Source organism: Elaeis guineensis, chromosome 4 (assembly GCF_000442705.2).
Source record: "Elaeis guineensis isolate ETL-2024a chromosome 4, EG11, whole genome shotgun sequence".
NCBI lineage: Eukaryota > Viridiplantae > Streptophyta > Magnoliopsida > Arecales > Arecaceae > Elaeis > Elaeis guineensis.
In genome coordinates, this window is record NC_025996.2 from 91,118,196 (window position 1) to 91,137,351 (window position 19,156).

The window sequence follows — 19,156 nt, forward strand, 5'->3', positions numbered from 1 at the left end:
CCAGGCGCGTGCAGGCCCGCGCGCAGGCGCGCCCAGGCCCGCGCGCGCGGGCCGGCCCAGGCCAGCGGGCCTGCTGGCCCTTGCCCCGGTCCACCGTGGACCGGGTGGTCCACGGCGCGGTCTGTGGACCGCGTGGGCGTTTCCCACGCGATTCTCGCGGTCCACGGCACTATTCCGTGGACCGGAGCGCGATCGGACGGCCCAGGTGGCTCCCGGTCTTGATCGGACGGTCTGGAACGTGATTTGGGTTGATTAAGGAGTCCTAAACCTTCTCTAATCATGGTTTAAAGTCTGTTTAAGCCTTTAAAAAGGCCTGAGACACAGCAGAGAAGGGCTGCGGTTTGGTTTCTCGCCGCCGTACGAACCGAGGAGAGAGAGAGAGGCGTGAGGCGCTGTGAGAGAGGAGCAGGAGGCTCCTGGACAGCGGTCGCCAGGCTCTTCAGGGGTTCAGGGGGGTCTCCAAGAGAGAGAGAGCTTTTGAGAGGGAAACTTCATGTGAGAGAGAATTGGGTGTACAAGGGTTGAGGGTGAGGTCTCTTCTTGTAAAATTTTCTTTTCATAGTGAAGTTTGCATGCCCCGTGGAGGTGAGCCCTTTTGTGGCTGATCCACGTATTTTGATTGTTTTTCCTTTTGTTTTGTTTCTTCTTTCTTCCTGCTGCATCGCGTGGTACTGAAAGGATCTTGGGAGGTGGTGTCCTGGCCAGACATCCACCCAACACATATATATGCCAAATTCTAACAAGTAGGCACCTATTAGCATAATTTTAATGATATTCGCGATTGACAATTTTGTTTTCCTTTTAAAACACAAGTTTGACAAAGTCATAAAATTCATGAATTGCATGTTAATCGATTTATAATTTATTTGATATCAATATTTATTTGGAGTAAATAAATAAAAAAATATAGGAAAGGTGAACATGACTTGCCTTGCTAGCTTACTTAGCAGACGAACCCAAATAATTCTGAAAATTTCCTTTAGTTGCTATTGCTAATATCAAAATTTGTCCATGATATATTTTAAAACAAAACTCAAAGTCTTTGATACACCTAGGATCTGGATGAACCTGATAATTACCCGGCAACAATGTGAAGTTGACCAACAATATGCAATATTAGTTTGATTAATTATTTACTGATTTTCTAATTCTAAATCTTGATGGTCCTACTACCTCTAACCCCAGATTTTCCTGCCTTGCCTTGACCCATACAATTATCAAAATTAAATAAATAAAATGGTTAGGATTTTACCTTGATTAAGGACTAGAGTTTAAAACCCTTGTTGTATGTCTTTTGTTTGGATGATTGCACCCCTACACAGAATCAAGACCAACAACGAGAGGTGATCTATAGAGGGACTAGGGGTAATGATAGAAACATTGGACGAAGAGGTGGAGGGTGGATAAGGTGGCCTGGTGGTGGCGTCCAACAGCCTGGATCAGTCTAATCTAGGTAATTCAAGCAGCCAAATTGCAAAATAAGGGTCCTTAAAGGCAAAAGATGGTATGACAAGAAGCTATTGATTGTGGGGTCCAAAGATGCTCAACAAAGATTGGGGTGGAGATTGACATGATGGGCAGTTGCAAGGTCAATTTAGAACCCTTTACTGGGATCGACCAAGCAGCATAGAGAGGAAGAGACAGAAAAGGGCCCTTTGTTGAGGTCCACCATAGGGAGAGAAGGAGATAAAAAAGAGAAAAACAGAGAGAAAGAAGAAAACTAAAAGGGGAAGGGATCTTCATGGGCCTTAACTGAGGGAGGGAAAGAGGGAGAGAAAATGGGAGGTTGGAGTTTGGTGGCGGTGGGTCACAATTAGAAGGTCAATGGTCAATTATAGTGGCGATAGTGGGTGACTAGCGAAAAGAAAAACTAGAAAGAAAAGAAAGGAATAGGGCTCAGCTAAAAATAGTGGGTCAAAGGGGGGTTCGACATCGGTTGAGCTTTGGCTCACTCATCAGTGATTGGGTTCCAATGCCTGGTCATAAGGTTCATTGTGGCGGGGCTCGTCCAATGATCGATGGGGGGTTTATGGTCATGAACATAGGGGAGGTGGCTGTCATTAAATTTGGGGAGATGGAAATATAGGTGAGATTTGGTGATTTCATGATGAAATCAAGCCAGCAGCCATAAGGGGAGAGGGTGTCAGTGTGGTCGATGGTTGCACCTCGGCTTCAACGAGTTCTCGAGGAGGGCAGCAAGAGCATGGTGTTTTCTGAGAGCAGAGAAGAGAGGGAAAGAGAGAGAGGAATGGTGGTGCACTAAAAGGGTAGAAGTGGGGATTTATTAGTGACAGAGGCTAGGGTTTCTTAGCTGCCGGCAGAGTCGAGGAGGTACTAGAGTCTATTTCCTCTTTTGACTTGGATAATGCATGCCCTAGGGGTGCCGGGCCACCTCAGTAGTAGGCTAGTCAATGGGCTAGCCCTCACATACTATCTCTAAAGTCTAAACTGATTATTCATAAAAAAAAATCATGTGATTTAGATACCTCTAGCCGATGCATTGAATGGTAAAAGAATACATTTATTGTTTCGTATTATTCAAATTGTCCAATATTTTGACCACTTGATGCATAGGCTAAGGGTTTATAAATGACATGAATTTGCCATCTAAATAGTTTTAAGGTAGTAGATACATCCAATGGCTTGAATAATTGATGTGGGACTCCTATCATCAGATCTAGACCTAACTGAATCCCAGTAAAGATCCACTCAAATGTAGCCAAGTTTATCTTAGAATAATGATATATTACATTTATTACAATATAATACTATGCTATGTCATGCACAATGATAATTATTATAAAAATTTTATAATGTTATATTATATTATGTAATATTATAATATTATATTATGTTATATAATTATATTATATGACATCATAATATTATTACATTGTGTTATACTATATATGATATATTATTATTATAATAATATATTATTATATTACGTTACATTATATTACATTACATTGTGTTATGTAATGTGGAATTAGTATGGGCATTTTTTGTCTTTTCAGAACTTTCATCTTACATTATATTACATTGCTCTAGTTGACTTTTTTTTTTAAAAGCTTTTGGAGGGGGTAGAAAGCTGCTTCAAATGTTTACCAAGCACCTTAGAATCATCAAATGAGTTTTTGGCCCTCCAACCACAATATGAAAGAGGGCCTAATTACCTAAAAATCAAATACAAGCTTGAGATTCATTTGGAGACTTAAAAGCACAAGAATTAAATCTAGAAAACATAGAGAAGCTACTTACAATTCTTGCAAAAGAAACCTAGAAGATTCTTGTCCGAATTTCCCTTGATCATTTTTGCCGCCGCCGTCGGGGTCATCAGCATGATCATCTTCTTCTTTTTCTAGCAAAGATACCCTATTCCAAAATTTTCTTCTATTACTCTCCTATCCTTTGTGGGCAAGGAGAGGCAATTCTGGTTTATGTTAAGCCTGCTTCACTAGCTTGGTTGGTTACCCCACAAGCAAACTTGTTGACATGTAATGAAGTAAATGACCTCTTCTTTCCTTTTATTTTTATTAAGATATCACATGAAATAAGGAAGCACTCCTTTTTGAGTTCCATGAAAACAGGAAAGTTCCACGAAAACATTCCGAATTCAATAGTCAAAAAAATAATTAAGAAAAAAAACTAATATGGGTTGTCATGTCAAATCAAACTTTGGTTGTATCTCATATTAGAGATCTTTGTAGGTAGGTGATTGTCAAATATTTGCTGCTCATGTCTGATGAGTTTTTTCCACTTTTCCTTGAGCAGGTTATCTGCATTGTGCGCTGCATTGTTTTTTTCATTTTAGATTGAAGCATCTATAGATTTCTGCTATTGTATCTTTTTTTCTTCAGTTACAAAATCTTTATCCTTTACATATCTTGTCTATGCGATCCTTTATGTTGTTCTCAGTCTCCAGGATCTCATTGAAGTATTACATTTTTAGGTGTTTATCATTTATGAAACTTGTGTGGGAGGTTACTTTAGTATAACATGATAGTGTTGCTAGAAGATAGTTCTTTCATCTTTATGTTTTGAGACATTTAACTGATTTTAAAGTTATTTTGCTACCTTCATTGTGGTGTGATTCCCCAGTTACCTTTAAATATGTGGGATGGTATTGTGACAATGTGTGTTTTTATTGATTTAATTGATCTATTATGATGTATTCTTTAGCTTAGAGTTGGTTCTGTTGGTTGCAGATAACCATAATGCACTGACAGTTCTTAGTTTATGGGCACCAGTGGTTTCAGTGAGTCTTCCTCAACATCCCCCCACCCCGCCACCACTTTCTACTCCTTACATCTCAGATTATAATGCAAACCTATTTTGCAGATTTACCTTTTGGATATTTATGTGTTCTACACCTTATTTTCGGCTGCCTATGGGTTCTTACTTGGGGCTCGAGATCGCTTGGGGGAGGTATATTTATTTAAATATGAAATTATGCACATTATTATTTTAACTGAAAATTTCTGTCAAATGTTTGATTTTTTAAAACCTGATGACTTCCCAAGTTAGAAAGCAAATGGTTCATGAGCCCCAACTCTCTGCATGCCATGTGAGAATTGCCGCTAACAGTTTCGTGTGTAATAATTCAGAAGTCCTGTAGTTCTTCAACATTGTTTGAGCCCATGAGTTCCTCTAGACTTGAAAAGAGGTAGATGTAGCAGTTTTGAGTTCAGCGATACCACGTGCCTTACTTTTTGCCCTTGTGTTTTGATCTTCTTTCATGCACATATCCAGGCACAAATTTGTTGCGATGCACTATAGTTATTCAATTTTTTTTTTTAATATTGAAGTGTGAAATTATGCTTAAGAGAGCATCTAACATGCATTCACATCTATTTTTATTGAGGTTAATCTCATGGTCTTGATAGCCTTTTCTTTTGAAAATAATTCCAATGCACTGATGATCTGGTTAGCAGATCAATTTAGCATGCATTATTTCTTGATGTGGTTTTTTTTTCTAAATTTTTTGTCCCGCCTCTTAGACTGGACTGATCTCCGCTCAATTGCATTTTTCTTTTTTTTTTTTTTATTCCCAACCTGGTCTATTCTTCAGATTAGATCTGTGGAAGCTGTCCACAAACTTTTTGAGAAGTTTCCTGAAGCATTTATGGACAAACTTCATACTGGTCTTCCCGAAAGGTATTAAATGTTTTGAGGTTTCACTTTATCATTCTTTTATTTCTTCTAAGTTTCTCTGAATGTTTGTATGATTGTTTTTACAGGAATCAGCTACGTTCCTCTGGTCAGGTAGAGAAAAAAATTTGGAAGTCCATGTTTTTTTGATCATCTAATTTTGGTCATTGTTATGTTTTTCATTCTTAGCCTGTAATAAAAACTTAGATTTTGTATATCAGGCATCTGCTATAGATAAGATCAAGTTTTTTGATTAAAGTTACAATCTGGTTTTCTGATTATGAGCTGCTTTCCTGTTCATGTTATTTGAAAAGGATCCCTCTCTGATGCATATGCTCTTTTTGTGGGTTATTCTCATCCAATTTGTCATTTGTTTAGTCAGCATCATATATCTGGGGATTTGACAGTTCTTGCGACTTTGCTTATTTCTACTAGGCATATGCCTTTCCTTCATTATTTGATGCATCATTTTTGACAATGAGAATTCAGAAGTTATACATATCTTTATGTTCCTTATTTCTATTTTTACTTATCATATTTTTCAGTAACTCTCATGGGCAAATGATCGAATAGCAAAGCGTTGAATGTTTGGTCTGTTATTTTGTACTCTTTACATAGCATTAATATGGGTCTTGGACGTGTATCAATATCTATATATCATTCTCTGTGTATTGCAATTGCCACTTGCCAGGTTACAAAAGGGAATTCACCCTTCATAGACAAAAATGGGCTGCACTCCAACAGTTAATTGACTTTTCACTATTTCCTAGTGCCTATAAAAAGTGAGAAGGCATTATTCTTTCTTGTACTTGATCCGTGCCATAATTGCTAGATACCAATCATACTTCATGCTTCTTAATAACCTGTTCTTGTCAGCTTGCCCTGAGAATTACCCAAATGCCATGTATGTCCTAGAATTATGTCTTTCCTAAAAAAAATTAGGCTCTCCTTCAACCATGCCTTTGGCGTCTTTAAATACTGCATATGTGATATGCCCTGTGTGAGTGCTTTAGAAAACAATGGGTATTCAAAAATGGCCTTCTATGGTGCATTTATACAAAGGGAAAAGTATCATCATGTCACCTTTTCATTCTAATTCAATTAGCTTTCATGGCTATCTTGATGTAACTTGTTTATCTTGATTGTGATGGTGGCTTTGTGACTGTGTTTGACAGTCTCTCTTAATTTCTGGACCCTTTTTGGCTGAGTCCATGCATCAAAATATTTAGGGTTTATATGCATTTTGCTCCTAGAAATGCACATAATTCTAACACCATGTATTGTAGATCTTTATGTTTTACTATATCAGTTTGCCTCAATTTGATGATGGAGAGAAAGTTGCATCCTTTATCAGACCATCAGGTCTCAGTGTTTGTTGATCAAATCTGCAACAAGGATGCATTTAAGCAACTGCCGAATATTCCTAAAGAAATTATTTATCATGTGACACATGATTAAGTCATTGTATTGAATGTTTATCCTTATAGTTGGTTTAATACATAGAATGTGAGCCTTGATGCAACTGTAAGTTGCTGCATTGTGACCTGGAGGTCACAGGGTTAAAAACATGGAAACAGCCTATCGATACACAGGGGTAAGGTCGTCTGTATCTGACCCACCTCAGACTCCACAATCGGGGTGCCTGCCTCGTCCACTGGGCCACGCTTTTTAGTTGGCTTGATACCTAGGTCATGCAACATATTATTGCACTGGATATCCTGGCTCTTGATCATCTAGTCCTTTAATCAGTTCTTGTGGTAGGTCCCTCCCACTGTACTGAACTTCAACGACTGATCTTTTCATGAATTTTGATCTTCATATTGTTGGAGTTTTTGTCATATGTATTGTGGGATTGCACCTTGTGTCTCCACCATATTTTTTTGTGTTTTTTTGCTGCATGTTTACTCTTTGGGTAGTAGATTGCATTTGCAAGTCCTTGATTTTTTTGGTTGGTTGATTCTTGGTTCCATGAAAGGTATTACTTCTCAATTATTGGATCAAAACAGACATCTCCTTGAGTAACTAGTTTATGCACACGTGATCATGCTTATGATGGTTCTGATTCTTTTTGCCTATTTTAATACTTGTGTCGACATGCTTTTGAAGTATTCTAGTGTATTATGACTTTATTATTTGCATAATGCCAGCCACTCTAATTTCACGACCCACATGGCTGACTGCTTCATTTGGCCAAGGAAATGTTTTTAATCTTGGCCATGGAAATAAATTGGCATAATACATTGGAGCATAATAGGATTTAAGTTTAGAAAGATAGGATTTAGAAGAATGAAAAGAAGATGAAAAAAAGGAGGGAGAAAGGAACCTGCCAAAATTGAAGTTTTTCTTTGATCCTTCTTGAGGTCTTCATCATGTAATCTGCATTCTCCTAGAGTTCGCAAAAAGTAATATTTTTGTCATGCCTATGCTTGCCAAGGGCCTGCACTGTATGCATAATGTGTGGATCATGCTGGCACTTGGCACATCTGTGCTGAAAGTTATGTCAGCCTAAAGAAAATTTGCAATTGGGATGCCAAGATATGTATGATTATATGTTCTTTGAGTAGTGTCTAAGTTTAATTGTTACATAGATCTGTTTGTGCTTATGTAGAAAAATAATCTAAATACACAAACAAAAAATTTGACATAGTTTAGGATCTAAGCTTTCATAGATATTATTGTATGTAGCTGCAGAAGATGTGCTATGTGTAGTTTTAGACATGGTCTCAAATCTAGGTGGGACATCCTATAGGACATCAGGACGGGTATCATCCTGAGCGTCGAGGCAGGACCATGTTGCCATCATCTTGGCGTCCCGATTGGTACGTCTTGGGACATTCCTTGTCCCAAGTGTCGGGATAGGGTGGATGGTGGCATGCCTTGTTCCATGTGCAAACTGGGACAACCCCGTCCCACGGGATTTAAAATCTCGATTCTACATACCTATATACAAATTGGCATTAATATTGGCATGGGTGCACTCGTCATTGGACTGAAAGGCATGTGCCCTATCCCACACTTGTGCCATTGTATACTGAAAAATCGATTGGTACGTCTTGGGACATTCCTTGTCCCAAGTGTCGGGATAGGGCGGATGGTGGTATGCCTTGTTCCATGTGCAAACTGGGACAGCCCCGTCTCACGGGATTTAAAATCTTTATGCTAAGTACCTATATACAAATTGGTATTATGCCAAGGATTTATGAATATTGGCATGGGTGCACTAGTCATTGGACTGAAAGGCATGTGCCCTATCCCACACTTGTGCCATTGTATACTGAAAAATCGAAAAGAAACACAGAGTACTATGGAGCCCTTTCCACACAGTATTAAGCAATATGAAATCCTTTTGGTGTATGCTGAACTGCCACTCGTGATATCGAGTAGCTTGCTTGCTGCTCGTTATCATCCTACTGCAAAATCATGGTACAGGCTTGGGATGGTATGTGCTACTTGGAAAAAGTCCATACTTTAAGCCTTGCTCTATGCAACACTATTTGCCAGCTCAGCTGGTTACACCAATAAGCTTAAAATTCATGATAATGACCATAAGATAGCATGTAAAAAGCATGTTACTGGTTCTTGTGAGAAGCTAATATATTATCCTAAGATTAATATCGGTAATTGAGCTGTTTCAGGAGAATCATTTGTTTTGTCATATCTAATCTGTAGATTGTGCCCTTGAGTTTTTTTTTCTGAGAAACGATTGGACTCTTAATTATCAGTAGGAAAAAAGGCAAAAGTATAGTTGTATGAACTCCAGTCCATCTTCTGCAAAAACCAAAACTATTGGCTTTTCAATTACGGGAGTTTAGATTGGAATGTACGGTATAAGCTTGTATTGCTAGGGGGGTGTGTGTTTTTGAATACAACTTTGATATGCATCAAACAAGCTCTTGCACATCAAGACCGGTCAGCCAGATGTTTTGGAGGTATGCATTTCTGAGCCCTGTTGAGAACTTTATAACATTGTAGATATGGTACGAATGGAATATGGATGGGCAATTTTATTCTTTCCTAGGAGATTAATATATAGATATGTATATTAGGCTAGAAAACATTTTTTGGATTTTAAAATCTTTCTTGCTGTTAATGAAATTAGGCTCTTTAAATAAAAATCTATGTAAAGTATGACTGCAAATGAGATTACACCTGAATTTTCTAATCAAAACTATTTGCTGATCAATTATGAGGTTGAGAAAGACCTAGGATCGCCAAGTTGTATTGGCCTCTTTGATCATCTCGAGTCCTAAACAGCGGAAGCTTCATATGTCTCAGATTTTCAGCCCTTTAATATATTAAAAAGGAATAAAAAAAATATAGGAAGATGACTTAAGAATCTGTTCTATCTGAACAAACATGGAGACTATTATGATGGTGGAAGGGAGTTGCCGGACTCCTTCTGTATTTTGTCATTCTTTCTTATCATGGTGTTATTTTAGGTTTTACTATAATATCTTTGTCATCTGTTCTCATGAGATCCCTCTTCACATCTTTTAGCTTTTATGTCTTCTTCATCTATTCTTTTGAGATCCCTCTGTGTCATGAGTATTGGGACTTGTTCTCTGCTTTTGCTCTAAAGATCAAACAATTGCAAGACTTGAAATCTTTGTCTTGGTAATTCTCTTCGCCACCTTCGGCCTGTTTTCTTGTCTTTTTCTTCCTTGACTTTATCTGGCTTTCTTGTTATAATGTCCTGCTGATCATTTCCATGTTTTTAATTCCAGATTTTACTGCAAAGTTATGAAGATGTTCTTCTTTTTATCATCATTGCTGCCATAAATGGCCTTTTATTGTTTTCTACTGATTTGCAATGGAATCTATGCAGCTATTTTCTAATATCTGGATTGACTATTGGCTCAACTTGGTTCTTGTATTATGTAACTTGTTGACTAATTTTGATGGGCTTAAATTCCACATATTGTGCACGCACTGTGCTTGCTTTAGATAGCTTGTCACTATTTGGAAGGATCTTATCTCTGTATTTTCTTCTGAAATAGGAGAGTTGGCTTTCTCAATTTTCTGCTATTTGGTTGTATTCTACTTTTTAATATCTGAAAGGAGTGGTTCCTTTCATTAACCTTTGGAAAATTACTTATTGAAGGAAGCAGAGTTGAATAAGTTTGATGCTGCTAGATTTGCTCCCTTCTGGAATGAAATTATACAAAATTTACGAGAAGAGGATTATATTACTAATTTGTAAGTATCTGCTAATTTTAAACTAGTGCTTGTATGTTCCTGTTCTTGTTATTTCCATCTGACGTTACTTGAAAAATTTTGTTTCTATGTGTGTGCAGTGAGAAGGATTTACTTCACATGCCCAAAAATTCTGGGCTTCTTCCAATGGTCCAGTGGCCCCTATTTTTGCTTGTTAGCAAGGTAGAGCAGATTGAATGTTTCCAGGTTTTGTTGATTTTTGTTTCTAATTTTAACGATTGTGAGCAAACTGTTCTTTTCCTCCTTCCACTAATTTTTGTTGATGATGTGCTTGTTTTGATCAGATATTTCTTGCCAGAGATATTGCACTTGAGTGTAAGGATTCACAGGATGATCTCTGGTTCAGAATTACTAGGGATGAGTACATGAAATATGCGGTTCAGGAGTGCTATCACAGTATTAAGGTTATATTGATTTCTATACTGGAGAAGGAAGGATGCATGTGGTAAGTGTGTTTTCTTTCTTTCGTTCTTTCTTTTATTTCCATATGTTCTATGTTATTATCTTACTCGGAATTGACAATAGGGTGGACAGGATAGATGAAGCTATCAAGGAAAGTATAAGGAAAAAGATTGTTCAAACTAACCTTCAGCTGAGCAAACTGCCACTTGTAATTTCCAGAATTACTGCATTGACTGGTGTGCTGGTGAGGATGGCCTCTCTGTTTATTAATACTTGATTGTGAAAGCTCTTCATTTTCTTTCAAGTACAAAATTATCTGTTATGGAGTGAATATGAAAATTATGATTGGATGTCCATCTTTGACCAACGAACCTGATGTTACTGTTGAAAGGGACATGGATGGCATGGATAGAGAGCCAACAGTTCAGTTGCTTATTTTGCAGTTTTTGTTTAGGCATATGGTGAATTCAAAAAATCAGTCAGATTTATTGCACCTTCAAATTGGTATTCTCAGTTTGATTGCAAGTTTCTCAGTTCCTCATGACCAGTACTCTGGCACTAGTCTTTGGTGAATTAGTGTTAGGCTGACAGCCTCTTGTGAAAAGTCTGATCTATATTTTCAGTCTTATAATTGGTGGATCTGTGCTTCATTGCTGTGGTTCTTTATGTGGAAAAGGTCTTGAATGCTGATGTGATAATACCTAAGCAATTTAGTATCTGAATTAAAAGCTTTGTTTCCTTGATATGGAAGCTTGATATTTTTCTACATTTTGTGAGGCGGAGTCAGATAATTATGCTGTGTAATGAAATACAAAAGACAGAAGTCTCTGTAATGAAATTCAAAGGACAGAAAAATGAATTGAATTATTTGTTGCAGCGGTGGTGCTCACTTTTATGTAAATACTGTTTTTGCTGATTCTTGATGGCCCTTCTATTACTGGCTTTTATTTTTAGTGACTGAGTTAAATTGCCGTAGCTGAATGAGATATATTGTTGGCATATGCTTGTTTATGTATCTTCTCTTTAATTTGTACTATGCTATCATCACCATATTCTACAAACTAGGGTTTCTTCTCTAATTTATTGGTTTTATCTTCAAACTAAAAAATAGTGGATTCTTACCTTTGTTGCAAAGCATGATTATATGAAGTCATCCATGCTTTTTCCATAGCAGATTCTTCAAGTTTTGTGCAATTGAAATATTCTTTTCCTTGTATTTTCTTCCTTGAATGGTTCCCGTAGATGGTTTTATAAATGACGTCGTGTAACAAATGTGTTTGATACTTTGATTGGTTTAATTGCTTCAATCCTTCATAACACAGTTATTGTAAATTTAATTTCTCATGCTTTCCTTATTAGAAAGGAAGGGAGTCCTCTGAATTGAGAAAAGGAGCTGTCAAGGCTATGCAAGATCTTGAGGATGTGATTCGTCATGATGTTCTAACTCTTGATATGAGGTTTGGTTCAACCATTTTTATGTTTGTGCTTAACCAAATATTTATTTGTTTCCTTTTTTTTTGGGTCTAACTGCTTAATTCTTCTTTTTTCTAGTGGAAACATTGATGCCTGGAGTCAGATAAATAAAGCTAGAGGTGAAGGTCGCCTCTTCGACAATATAAAGTGGCCTGAGGATCCTGAATTGGTATTTTCTAAATTTTTAAATTCACTGTAGGCTTTGATATATGTATGGCCGACAATGCTGTTATCATCTTTCATCTAGATTAACATTAGAATATTATTTCAGCTTTTTAAAATTTACATAATATGAATGCAGAAAGAATTGGTCAAGAGATTGCATTCACTGTTGACCATCAAGGAATCTGCTGCGAATATCCCGAAAAACTTGGAGGCTCGGCGTAGGCTAGAGTTTTTCACAAATTCTCTATTTATGCGAATGCCTCAAGCCAGGCCAGTTTCTGAAATGTTATCATTCAGGTAAATTACAAATCCTACTGTTATCTTATTATATCATTCCTATTTTTGTTTCTTATTGTTAATGAAGTTTTGATTTTCATTCCTTTCTTTCTTCCTTTTTCTTCCATTGCAGTGTCTTTACTCCATATTACTCTGAGATTGTGCTTTATAGCTTACCTGAACTCCAGAAGAGGAATGAGGATGGGATATCCATTCTGTTTTACCTTCAAAAGATTTTTCCAGGTCTTTTCCCTTTTCTTTTGATGTTATGAGCATGTGAATACCTAATTAAGCATAAGTTTTGGTTGTCACAATGTACGAATTTTCACAGGAGGAAATGTTATTTTCAGCTTTTTTTAATGATCTGCTTTGCCAATTCTATATTTGCATTAAATAACTTCCAATCCTGCCCGTGTCAATTTAGTTTTTCATTCATTATTGTTGTTTTTCCCCTATGTCCTGATTTCTTTGATTTTATGGACTGATGACAACAAAATGAGGAACCTATGTATTACCATTTTATTAGTTATTACTTTCTAGTAATGGAGTGCCTACAGTTAGACTGTAGTGCATGCCAGGTGTACCATACCATTCCGATAATGAAACAGTATGTGGAATGCAGGGCATACTGAGTATTAATATGCTGAACTGAGTTCTGTACCGGGCAACTAATATTGTAACAGGATGGGACTAATATGGGGTCCCAGCTATGTACTAGGTCTTCTTTGTAAGTCTTTGAGTGCCACTCCTAACTCGTTATCACACATGCGAGACATGAGGCAATGTACCTGTTTGTAAGAATCTGACTGTAAGATGGTGACTTTAGGTCCTTGGTATTGGATGGTTTCCACTATGGGTTACACTTGATGCCTGTATAGGATTTTCCACCTTTTTTCTTGCAAGGGCAATCATTGTTAGGCTGCCGTAAATGTCTTTTTCCCTCACCTAGTTGGAACCATGTGCCCCTCTAACTATGGTTTAGGTTTCATTGATATTTATAGAAATGAGTCTAATGAAAGGTCTACTACAACTGTGTCAGAGCGTCACACTAATTTATAGTTGTGGGATTTTCTTTTAAATGTGTGAGCATAGTAGCTATTGGTATGCTGAGCAGATTGGAACATAATGAAGCAATGATATGAATTTTCTTAAAATCAAGTGTTAGTGATAAGGACACACTGAATAGATGATGCTCCATTTGCTATATGTTGTCAGATAGCTTTTTCTACATTCAAAGAAAAAGGAATGGATCTTATCCTCTTGATTGTTGAGCAACTTGTGAAAAGTTGTAAATGTTCTAGCTTGAAAATTTATTTATCTTAATGATGATTTTTTTCCCTATGATTATAATTCTTTCGAACAAAATGATTGTATTGAGAAATATTTTTTTAAGCTAGCTGGACTAGATATATGCTAGGTGCATATTGTTCTTATAGTATTTCTTCGTAATTGTGAGCATGGGCCATGCTTATTGTTTATTGTGTCATTTATTAGGTATTTTAGTATTTTATTGAAGGGGCTTCAGCTATGTAATGTTGTTGGTGATCAAATGAGAAATTCAACGAGTCTTCTTATAATAATTAAAAATCTTTTTTGACTTATCTAAATCCTTCATCTTTTGTTTAAATGAAATTGTTTCATCTATGTTTGAACTTTTAGCCCTTCATTGAAATTTGTCTTAGTCAGGGTTCGCCGAACCGTGGTTCAGGGCATACTGAATTATACCGACGGATAACTAATGTGGTTCGGTCATTTGATTTGGAATGCTGGTGAAAGTAGAGCGAGGGAGAAGGAAAGAGAGGAAGAGAGAGAGGAGGGAAGGGGAGGGGAAGGTTGGAGGTGGCCGGTGGTGGCTCCACCAAGCCATCGAAGGTTTGCCGAGGTCTTTGGGGCTCCACGGTCCTCTGCAAGATGCGAGAAGACAGAGAGAGATAGAGAGAGAGGGGAAGGCCACCCGACGGCCCAAAAATGCACCCTGTTTTGAACCCACGGTGACTATGGGCATTTTTGGGCCATGGCAGACCTCCGACGGCCTCCTCACCACTTTCTCCTTTTCTTCCCTCCAAAGCCCTCTCTCTCCGAAGGAAAATCAGTAGTTCAAAGCATGCATTTTTAAAATTTTTCACAGCGGAAAACAATAGATTAAACATTTTAATCTCCTATACATGCTTTAGATCAGATCTAAACTATCTTTTAAGGATCTATGAAATAAAATTTTGTATACAAAATCTGACATAAAGAAAAACTGCATCGATCACATCGATACCCTAGATTAGATTTAACTGTTAGATCTAATCGGATGAGTTCAGAACTCATTATCTTTGTGCGGGTCAATGATCGCCGCTGCTGATAGGCGTGATGCGAGATTTTTTCTGATGTTGAGCAGCTGCATAGATTGTCCGACCTCTATAGATCGTCCACTCGAAGCCCTAATCGGATCGTTCTTCCTGGGAGTGCTAGCTCGCGCCGAAGACTCTAGATGGCTGATTTAAGCTTCTTCCTTTGGATCACGCGGGCTCTTCTGAATCAGAAGACGGAGCTACACGAAGAGGTGACTCGAGTGCATATCCCCAAAAGGAGATCGACAGACTTGCAAAGTTCATCATGGATCGAACTGTCTAACAGGGTTCGATTCCTCATTTCCAACACATCATTATGCTGTGGTATTCCAGAAAGGGTCCACTGCGAGAGAATCTCATTTTCTTCTAAGTATGTCAGAAATTTACTGGAGAGGTATTCACCTCTTCGATCTGACCGAAGAGTTTTAATACTCTTTCTAGTTTGTTTCTCTACTTTATTATAGAATTGTTTGAACATTTCAAATGATCAGACTTATGTGTCATTAAATAGACGTGCCCATACCTCGATAGATCGTTTGTAAATGTAATGAAATAATAATACCGACCTCTGACACTCATGTTCATGGGTCCACATACATCAGTATGTATCAGATCTAGAACTTCACTGGCTCGCTCACCTTTTTCAGTAAAAGGTGATTTGATCATTTTCTTAAGAAGACAGGATTCACAAATTGGAAGTGATTCATAATCACTGACTTCAAGGATTTTTGCTTGAGTCATTCTATTTATTCTGTTCTTATTAACATGACCTAACCTACAGTGCTAAAGGTAGATTTCGGTGACATCATTAATTCTAGAGTGTTTGCCGGACGTGTACATTACACTAATAGGTTATGACAATATATAAATTCTATTGTTCAGCTATCTATTTATCACATTAACACCATTCATAATGATATTAAAAATATTTTTTTTATTGAAATCTCATAACCGTACATGGCCAAAAGGCCTACAGAAATAATATTCAATAAAAATGGACAAAAGTGACATTCACTAAGAACAATAACATTGGACTTGAATACAAGCTTAATGATCTTTAATGTTAGAACTGAAACTGGTCTTCCATCTCCAACATTAAGAAATCTTACGCCTTCTTCAAATCTTCTACTGACCTGCAGATCCTGCAACGAATTGCAAATATTAAAAGGACTTTCGGTATCTAATACCGAGGTAGTAGATTCACAAATTGAGAAATTACTAGGTGTTATCATATAATTATCTTGTCCAGCAACAGCTTGCTTCTTTCTCGGCTTGTTTACATCCAGGGAGGCAATGTACTGAGGATAGTTCCTCTTTCAGTGCCCTTGCTTCTTGCAGTAAAAGCATTCCGCCTATCTCTGGTTGGATTTGGGTTTCTTGGTCTGAGAGGGCTTAGGTGCCCTAGCACTTTGCACCTTCTTATTCTTCTTGTTCTTTTTCTCTTTCTTAAAGAGTCGACATCCAGAAGAAGATTCTCCCACCACATTCACCGAGTCCTTGTGGAGCTGGTGATCCTTCTCAAAGTTCTGCAGCAATCCCAGCAAACTGTGGTAGTTGACTGCAGGCTTTGTCATTCGATAATGAGTAAGGAAAGGGAGGTAGAAGTTAGGTAGAGAGTTCAAAATTGCATCCTTCTCCTGTTGCTTATGTAGAAAAAAGTCGAGTTTGCTCAGACGCTCAATCATCTCGATCATGTAGAGTACATGATCAGTGACTAATGCCCCTTCCCTCATTCGAGCGTTGAAGATGGCACTTTTCTTGTGCCTCTCAACGTCGTCGGGCATGCCAAAAGACTTGTTCAACATTTACAACATATCTTGTGACTGAGCATTCTTAAATTTGTGGCTGAACTCATCATTCATTGCCACCAGCATAATGCAACGAACCGTAGTTCGATCGTTGAGTCACTTTTGATAAGTATCTCGGACCGTACTGTGGGCGTTTGGAGCTGGTTCCTCGGGTGTCAGATCCGTTAGCGCGTACAAGATCCGTTCGTGCTGCAGGACTATTTTTAGTTTTCAATACCAACTATCAAAATTGGGTCCAATTAATTTATCACTATCCAATAATGAACGGAGCGACAAGGTAGTGACCATAATTGCAAAAAGAAAAACTAAAATCTAATTAGTATATGAATTGATTAAGCTTAAAGACATGGACTTTAGTCTAAAGGTTCTCCACTATTTTATTCGAATTGGTAGCCTCTACCTCCAATTCGAAGAATTATACTAATTCTTTAGCGGTTACCAGAATCCTCACAGGTTGCACATGGGCTCGAGTGTGACTCGGCCAACCCCATGGGTAGGTTCTTAACCAATTGTTTCACCAAACAATTTCGAACAAATAATTGTGCCCCAGACACCTCTTCAGCAAGTGTGTGGCGTCTCTACTGAAAGTTCTGATTAGGTCCAACCATTAACATGTCGAAATTTAGTGTATCTAACAAACGAATGATTAGGTCCGAGTGTGGCTCGACCAACCTAACCATCATTAGAAAGACAACTAAATCAACATATTATGAATGATAATTCTGACATTCAGATGAACACCAGACGTGTGGCGCCTTCAATGATCATCCAAACTATAGGATTCATTATCATCCAACTTAATGAGAGGCTATGATTTAGTTATCACCATAACTATTTCATTTTTAGGGACCTAATAATTTTAGAGGATTTAATTAGATGAAATGAAAGATACGATAAGACTTGACCAGTTAATCTTAATCCTCTCACTGATTTTACCAAATCAGATCAAAGAAGACTAGGCATAAGCTGGTCCAGCCAACCAGTCATAAATCCTTCCTCTGACTTCACCAAGTCATGAAAAGAACTTTAGGCAGGTTGAACTAGGAGCACATAAATCAGTCATACTGATTTTCTAGTTAGTATGGGTCAATTCCAATCATTAAGTATTCTAATCAAAACATGATTCACCACGTTGGCTAGGTAAGTGAGATCGGTGGGAGGGATATGCCATTAACTCATCATAGACTCAATCTATACGAGTAACTTCTAATTAATGACCATGGATTAAGACTGCCATACTTTAGATGCCAACTAGTTAGTTTCAATTCGATCAACTTATAGACTTGGGTTCGACTCCTGAGCTATGATCAAGGTCCATCCTAGTCTAATCAAAGATATGGACTCTGACCAACTACAACTATTGAGAATTGATTAAAGGAAGAATTGATCCAATCAGAATTAACTATTAATTAGATTTGATCAATTACTAACATAGTTCATTATCAATGATTTCTAACTTTAGGTCTAACCCAGTTAAATGGACTTGACTCGAGCTAACCTATAAATTCATGAATTATGAAATTTATGCCTTAGATTTTTGATTCTCAAATTTAGATCACTTAATTCTCAATTAAGTTTTGGGCTAACATAGGTTAGGGATCGGTGTTTGAAAACAGTTTCAAGTTTTATAAAATATTTTTACAAATTATTATACAATCAAATAAACTTTAATTTCAGATCTAACATACAATATATCAGATCTAAAATAATTATTTTTTAACTCTTTTCGTTGTTCATCTTTATGGAAAAGACCGCGCAGCATCCCTACACGTCATAGGAGAATCCTATCGAATGGGAGGAGAGGGTCATAAAACCTACTTTCTTCTATGACCGGACGGCTATGGGAATCTATCCAATTCGATTACTACACTACTCAGATTCTAGATAATTATTTAGATCTAATCTAAATAATTAAAATCAGATTATATGCAAGATATTCATGTCAAAAGCAACAAAACTCTAATACCATTTGAAGAAAAACTGACAGTTCAAAGCATGCAATTTTAAAATTTTCACGGCGGAAGACAGTAGATTAAATATTTTAATCTCCTACACATGCTTTAAATCAGATCTAAACTACCTTTTAAGGATCTATGACATGAAATTTTGCATACAAAATCTAGCATAAAGAAAAACTGTATCGATCACATCGATGCCCTAGATCAGGTCTAACTGTTAGATTTAATCGGATGAGTTTAGAACTCATTACCTTTGCACGGGTTGATGATCGCCGCTGCTGAGAGACGTGGTACGAGGTTCTTCCTGATGTCGAGCAGCCGCACAGATCTTCTGGTCTCTACAGATCGTCCACTCGAAGCCTTGATCGGA

General features: G+C 37.5%; 1 protein-coding gene across 3 annotated transcripts in view; it reads left to right on the forward strand.

Annotated features, from left to right (window-relative positions):
• The window catches only part of LOC105035361 (callose synthase 9), a 127,630-nt gene that overhangs the window by 47,478 nt on the left and 60,996 nt on the right, over nt 1–19,156 (forward strand). For all 3 annotated transcript variants that reach the window (XM_073256697.1, XM_073256698.1, XM_073256696.1), the window contains exons 21-32: nt 4,209–4,258; nt 4,342–4,428; nt 5,072–5,157; nt 5,241–5,265; nt 10,253–10,347; nt 10,446–10,527; nt 10,650–10,810; nt 10,891–11,011; nt 12,127–12,224; nt 12,319–12,409; nt 12,542–12,702; nt 12,815–12,924. In XM_073256697.1, the coding sequence (XP_073112798.1) occupies nt 4,209–4,258; nt 4,342–4,428; nt 5,072–5,157; nt 5,241–5,265; nt 10,253–10,347; nt 10,446–10,527; nt 10,650–10,810; nt 10,891–11,011; nt 12,127–12,224; nt 12,319–12,409; nt 12,542–12,702; nt 12,815–12,924 (1,167 nt within the window). The remainder of the gene's footprint in view (nt 1–4,208; nt 4,259–4,341; nt 4,429–5,071; nt 5,158–5,240; nt 5,266–10,252; nt 10,348–10,445; nt 10,528–10,649; nt 10,811–10,890; nt 11,012–12,126; nt 12,225–12,318; nt 12,410–12,541; nt 12,703–12,814; nt 12,925–19,156) is intronic.